Genomic DNA, 6,610 nt, shown 5'->3' with positions numbered 1-6,610 from the left:
TGGGAAGCCGGAGTTAAACCGGGGTAGTCGGCCGTAATGGCGACCAAAGCATTGTCCATGCTAAGTTGGTGGAACACCCCATCGATCAGCTCCACCTTTATGTCCGGATCCTCTTCGGATGCCGGATCAAGGGATCGCCCCGGATCCTCGGGTTGTGGAGTCAGGCTGTGTATGCCCTCTACGTCCCGGCGCAGCTCCTGCGTCAAAATCACAAAGTGAGACACTTAACTTTGGGAATATGGATTGGATAGATAAACGTCCGCTTACCCAGCTCCGAGGGTTATTCATGGAGAATCCATTCAATGGACTCACGCGGAGGAAGTCCTCTTTCTCCCCCTTGTACAAGTCGGACATGATCTTCACGAGATCGTCAACCGATCCCAGCCCCTTGCGGCCATGATGGGTGGCGTCATCCTCCCCGTTGAAATCCCACATGGGGTGGCCCCTATATTGGAGCGGCTGCACCCCTCTCATGGTGCATGTTGCCATGACTCCAATCATGGTCAATCCGGAATGGGCCAGTAACCTTATCCGGCCCATCAGATATTGGACGCCCCTGTCATTCTCCCGTTGAGGGCTCTACGGGCGCTAGCTCAGGCGTTTCTTCAGAGGAGCATTGCTGAACTCCGGGAGGCCGATCCGAACTGGGTCCGGTAGTGGGGCGTCTTCCATATAAAACCATTCCGAAGGCCAGTCTTTAGATGCCTTCTTCGGGGTTCCGGATAGATATCCGATCCCGGTGATGCGCCATATTTCGGCTCCGCCCACTTGATATATCGACCCCTCGTGAGGACGGGGTACGAGGCAAAACAATCTCTTCCACAGCGCAAAGTGGGCCTCGATGCCCAAGAACAGCTCGCAAAGGGCTACAAAGGCCGCGATGTGCAAAATGGAGGCAGGTGTAAGGTGGTGAAGCTGGAGTCCATAGAACTCCAGGAGCCCCCGGAGAATCGGATGTATGGGAAATCCGAGTCCCCTTATTAGATAAGGGATGAAGCATACCCGCTCTCCTTTGGAGGGATTGGGGACGCTCTCCGCCTGCTTTCCACCCTTGTAGGTGGCCAGTCCGGCTCGAACCAGAACCATGAAGGCTGGGGGAAGATATCCCTCTGCTTGGAGCGTCACTAGCTCGCTATGCGGGACTGAACATCTCCTCCAATCTCCTGGCTGAGGGCTGGGAGCGTGAGAAGAGGAGCCGCGTCGACTGTCCATGATGGAATGGATTTTTGTCAGAGGCGCTTCGATGAGTACTTGCGGAAGGAGGATGGTGTGATTCGGATCTAGATCCTTGCCTCTCTTAAAGGCAGCTTATTCACGCGGCTAGGGGGTGAAACGTAAAAATACCCTGGCTTTTCGCATTCATGCGACACGTGGAAGAGGGCCATTATTGGACGTGGAAGCCAAGGAGCGCAACATTTATAAGGAAGCCGGACACTATTCGGCAAGCACATGGAGTTTGAAGGAGAACCCGCCTTGCAAAGCCGAAGACAATATACGTGCCGGACTCGTCGTCATTGAAGCCTGGTTCGGGGGCTACTGAGGGAGTCCTGGACTAGGGGGTGTCCGGATAGCCGAACTATCATCATTGGCCGGACTCCAAGACTATGAAGATACAAGATTGAAGACTTCGTCCCGTGTCCGGATGGGACTTTCCTTGGCGTGGAAGGCAAGCTTGGTGATACGGATATGTAGATCTCATACCATTGTAACCGACTCTGTGTAACCCTAGCCCCCTCCGGTGTCTATATAAACCGGAGGGTTTTAGTCCATAGGACGAACAACAATCATACCATAGGCTAGCTTCTAGGGTTTAGCCTCCTTGGTCTCGTGGTAGATCTACTCTTGTACTACCCATATCATCAATATTAATCAAGCAGGACGTAGGGTTTTACCTCCATCGAGAGGGCCCGAACCTGGGTAAAACATCGTGTCCCTTGTCTCCTGTTACGAACCGCCTAGACGCACAGTTCGGGACCCCCTACCCGAGATCCGCCGGTTTTGACACCGACAGCAGCCTTGGTCTTCTTCGCATCTGATGCAGATGGAAGGATCGGAGTTGGTGTAGGCACATGAGGTGCAGAGGACTTTGGATCATTTTCTTCAGGCGCAACTGATGCAGTTGCCCTAACTTCTTCACTTTCTTCAGGCGCACCACTAGTGGATGCCCTGGCAATATCTTCAGCTGCTGGAATGGAGTCATCAGCCCTGGTACTCTCATTTTCTTCAGCAGCCTGATTGTCATCAGCGGTGCTGGCATGTTCTTCAGTAGGCTGAGCAGATGCTTAAGCCGGTGTAACGTCAATGTGCACAGGAGCAACAACACTTGAAGTGAATTTCTTCGTCAGATTGACGAACCAAACCTTGGCGCCCTTCCAATCAGCATAGTAGCGATCGAATTCATCACTCAGTTGCTTGATTTAAGCTTGCAAGGCAACGAGTTGATCAGGGGTAAGAGTGAGGACATTGTCCTTGAGGTAGCGCTGTTTCTTGTACTGTGCTTTCTTCAGTCTTCTGCCTTCTTCAAATTTCTACTTTTCTTCCTCAATGAAGGCAGTCAGAACATGACTTTGACCAGGAGTGATGTTCATCTCTGGCAAAGGCGTGTTAGGGTCTTTGTGCCATAGGTCTATGAAATTGAGGATCAACTTTGGATCCAATAGCAGTGGCACATTGCTGCCTTTGGCTCTAGCAGCCCTGGCTTGCCTGTCTCTGATGATTTCGGTAAGTTCTTCATCATCAGCCTCATCGTCATCAGAGGGAACTTGGAAGGTGACCTGCTTCTTGTGAGTCGAAGGCCTCGTCCATTAGTGGCCTTTTTCTTCAGCAGAGAGGGGGCAGCTAAGGAATTTGGTGCAGCTGAGGAACTTGCAGATGCTCCTGAGGCTATTGAGATGCATGTGGTCCTTTGGCACGTGGCAAGATGTACAGGTGCAGAGGATTTGGTCGGAGCAGCTAAGGACTTTGTCGGAGGAGCTGAGGACTTTGAAGGAGGAGGAGCAATCTGAGGAAATTGCCGTGTGGGCCTTGAAGAATCTGGCCTTGAGGGCATTGCCGAGGAGCTTGGCCGTGAGGGCATTGAGGGAGAAGCACTTGAATTATGCGCAGGCTTCTTAGGCATCGCCTTCTTCGGCTGACTAGCAGAGGCCTCAGCAGCGGCAGCAGCAGCAGCAGAGTCTGCATTGAATTTCTTCATTGCTTTCTTTGCTTGCTTGGCCAGTTTGGCCTGGCGCTTTGCCCATTCATCAGCATAGTCCTCACCGCGCTTGAGGCTGGTGGGATCTACCACTTGGCCTGGTGCCAATGGAGGTCTTGAGCATGGAGGGTTGAGCGCGGATTTCTTCATATACTTGGGAGTAACATACCTGTACTCCCTCCATTGCCGTGCCCATCTCCTCTCTATCCGTTGTATGCGCACCTTGCGCTGATTCTTGTCCTCCTTGCCAAATTTGGCCTCATCAGGAGTGCAATATCCAGCATAAATGTCCTCAGGGATTTCGAAAGCAGTATTGACCTCAGGCCTGTTTCCACCCTTCTGTGGCTTCTTACCTTCAGTCATTTTCTTCAGCTGAGGAATATGAAAAACTGAAGTTTCTGAAGAGGTGTGCAACTTTTCTTCGAGGAACGCTGCAAATGAGTTAAGTTGATGAGAACCTAGTGATTCAGCAGCGGACATTTGTACCTGTGAACAGAGTATAGTTGCGAGGAATTTGGAGAGGTCATATGCGTTTTGAGAAGGTTTTTCAAAAAGAATAGGTTTGAGGAATTTGACCAGATGAGTCCTGAGGAATTTCACTAAGCGTTCTCTGTCTTAGATTCCAGAGTTGTATAGATTGAAAATCCACACAATTGAGGAATCTTGAAGAAAATCATTGCTTAGATAAACGAATCAAGAGCAGAAGACATGTGAGGTGTTCATGTGTGTGAAAATTTGAAGAATAAACACCTTTGACAATTTTCAAGAAAACATAAGAATCAATGAGGGTAGTAAAAGTAACTTTTAATTACCCGAGTTGAAGAACACGACGAACTGGGAAGTGTAGATGTGAAGTTCGTCAGTTTAGATCTTCCACGCCCTAACTCGGCAGAGGAAGACGGCTACGGCGGCGGCAGAGTGAAGAAATCCGCAACTGGCGCGAGTACGACGGCGACGAGGTCGAGGCAGTGAAGCTCTTCCTCACCGGCAATGATGAAGTAGTGGTCGCGCTAGGGTTTGGGGAGCTCGAGCGGGAGTGAGAGCGAGCAGAGTCAAACGAAGTGAGGAAGAGGCAGAGGTATTTATAGTGGGATTGAAAGATTGTACGCCCGAGGAAATCGGATGAACGTGCCCCTAGCCCTTCTCATTCGCTTCACATGTGTCACCCACGTACTGAGAGGTGACGATCATGTAGGATCATGGAGTATTGTCGTGGGATGCGGAACGGTTTGAGCGGCAAAGCCAAAAATTCAGATCAGATAGGTTAAAGTTTCCGTTCGCAATTTCTTTAGCTATCAAGGACACAGTGAAGATTTTGAACGAGTTTCAAATAGAACGCACATGAAGAATTTGTGAATAGACTGGGTTGAGTTTAGCATAGAGGGGGAAGGGTCCGATCACATTCACTTAGCAGAAGAAATCAACTTGAAGAATTGGCAATAAGTGAATGGTGTAGAGGACATAAAACTCATATATATATATATATATATATATATATATATATATATATATAGGGTGGGTCTATTATGATAACACCCTTAAGAGTGTTATTCTGCACACCGAAACATCTTATTCTGCTAACACTTTCCGCACCGGTGAAACCGAATGCAGATGAGAGCACCTCCTCGACCACGTCCTACCTTATCCACTCGATCCCCACCCCCAGCCAACACCCCGCACCACTCCTTCCCATCTTCCTCCCCCAGCCGGCTTCCCCGACGGAGCGCTCTGTCCCACGCCACGCCGGCTAGAGGAATCCCATGCACCACGCAGGAGTGCCCACCTCACCTGCGCCACCCCTCCAACCTCCTCTTGCACCACCATGCCCCGACCCATCTGACTTCCATCTCTACCAGCCCGATCCAGATCGGGGTCGAGCGCGTCGGTAGCCGTCACCCGCTCCGGCCACCACCCACGGCCACCCACCCCCGACCACCACCCACCGCCGCCCTTCCCGGCCACCGCCCAGACCACCACATCCCGCTGCCCGCCCCGGCCACCAGCCAGCATTGCTGTATCCACCACCTCTCCTCACCTCCCCCTTCGGTGGATCCGCCCCGTGGTGAGGGATTTGGGTGGTGCACGTCCGCGTCCATGCCGCCGGGGTTGTCCCCTGCTGGTGCCCAACTAGGTGAGGTCCCCACCGCCTCGTCCCTCCTCTGCAGCAACAAAATCTGGGATGCCCAGCACGTCGACAAGGGCTATCCCCAGGTCAAACGTGATTCTGCCTCTACTGCCACCTGCAGTGCCCACCTCGCCGCGTTGCAGTCCGTCGCCTGCTCACTTCAACCCCGGCCATCCTTTGCAGCCCGCCTCGCATGCAGTACTCCATTCTTAATCCTTTCTTGCAGTTCGGTTTGTTGTCCAACTGAGCACATGAGTATTCCCTTGCAGTTATGTGTTTGTCCATTGTAGTTCAATCCATTTGGAAAAAATGTGTCAAGTCCCCCCTCTCTGCTGTTCCGTCACCTAATTCCTCTCTACCCCCTCTTTTTTGCACACAAATTTCTTAATATTTTTTGTGTTTTTTGGAATTTTGTTATTGATTTTAGTGAAATCAGTGCAGTAAAATCTCTAATGCAATTTAATAAAATCTCTATGCAGTTCGCCCAATGTTTTTGAGTGGCTCGCACTGCACTTCACTCCTGAGAGAGCTCCGGTGCTATTTTTCTTGCTCTTGCCTGACGGCGACGCCACTCCCTGGCCGTGGCCCTGTGCGGTGAAGACAATGGAAGCAGCGACGAGCTGCACATGTGGTGCGGTATGTGAGATTTAGTTCGGTGGGTGTATGGGCTGCGCGGCTTGCCGGTGATTGGCTCATGCGTGCAGTCCACTATTGGACCTGATGCATTTTGTTTTGTGTGTGGCAAAGGTGGGACACCCCCTCCACCCCGTGCAGTGCGCTTGCTCTTCCCATAAGGCTCACCGTCCACATCATGGGACCCCTCTGTACAACACACCCCGTGTAGTGTTGTGGATCACTTTCAAGAGTGTTGGGGTTCACCTGCCGTCGTCTATGCGGTCCATTCTTGTTCATTTTTTTATAAAAAGGATAAAAGAATCCATGCAGCTCGCTTGACCCTTGTATGCGGTGCGGTTTTTCGTCTGAAGCAGTGTGATTTTATGTTGGATGAAGCTCGCTCATCGATTTGAGTGTCGCAAAAAACCGAGTGTCGACAAAAATGTTTTCGTGTGTCTCAGAATTCAGTTGACTACATCAACACTTGCAGTGCCTTCGGTCTTCGAATGTCGTTCACTTTTGAGAGTGATGTTGTTCACTTGCGTATGAGAAAAAAACGCCCGACAAAAGAAATTATGCAGCTCGCTTCCCCGTCCGATGCAGTGCGGTTTTCATTCAGAAGCAGTGCGGTCGGCCATATGACGTTGTTCATCCCGTAAGTGCAAAAAAATTGCTAC

At 51.0% G+C, this 6,610-nt stretch overlaps 1 protein-coding gene across 2 annotated transcripts; it reads left to right on the top strand.

Annotated features, from left to right (window-relative positions):
- Window positions 1–4,811: 4,811 nt before the first annotated feature.
- LOC119290862 lies at window positions 4,812–6,256 on the top strand. Of its 2 annotated transcripts, none has more exons than XM_037569521.1 (2): window positions 4,812–5,516; window positions 5,798–6,256. In XM_037569521.1, exons 1-2 carry the CDS (start codon window positions 5,288–5,290, stop codon window positions 5,914–5,916), a joined length of 348 nt encoding a protein of 115 aa, XP_037425418.1. In that variant the 5' UTR covers window positions 4,812–5,287; the 3' UTR covers window positions 5,917–6,256. The 2 variants fall into 2 exon arrangements, 1 of the variants encoding a protein (XP_037425418.1); XR_005142070.1 differs by having other exon boundaries at window positions 4,816–5,324.
- Window positions 6,257–6,610: the final 354 nt, after the last annotated feature.

This window comes from Triticum dicoccoides, chromosome 4B, assembly GCF_002162155.2.
Source record: "Triticum dicoccoides isolate Atlit2015 ecotype Zavitan chromosome 4B, WEW_v2.0, whole genome shotgun sequence".
Classification (NCBI taxonomy): domain Eukaryota; kingdom Viridiplantae; phylum Streptophyta; class Magnoliopsida; order Poales; family Poaceae; genus Triticum; species Triticum dicoccoides.
The sequence above is the reverse complement of the archived record's forward strand: the minus strand, read 5'-3'. Positions and strand labels throughout refer to the sequence as shown.

Coding starts and splice junctions, on each gene's coding strand:
- LOC119290862 (XM_037569521.1), top strand. CDS start 5,288: ATGCCGCCGGGGTTGTCCCCTGCTGGTGCCCAACTAGGTGAGGTCCCC. Junction 5,517..5,797: donor TGCAGCCCGCCTCGCATGCA/GTACTCCATTCT, acceptor ATCTCTATGCAG/TTCGCCCAATGTTTTTGAGT.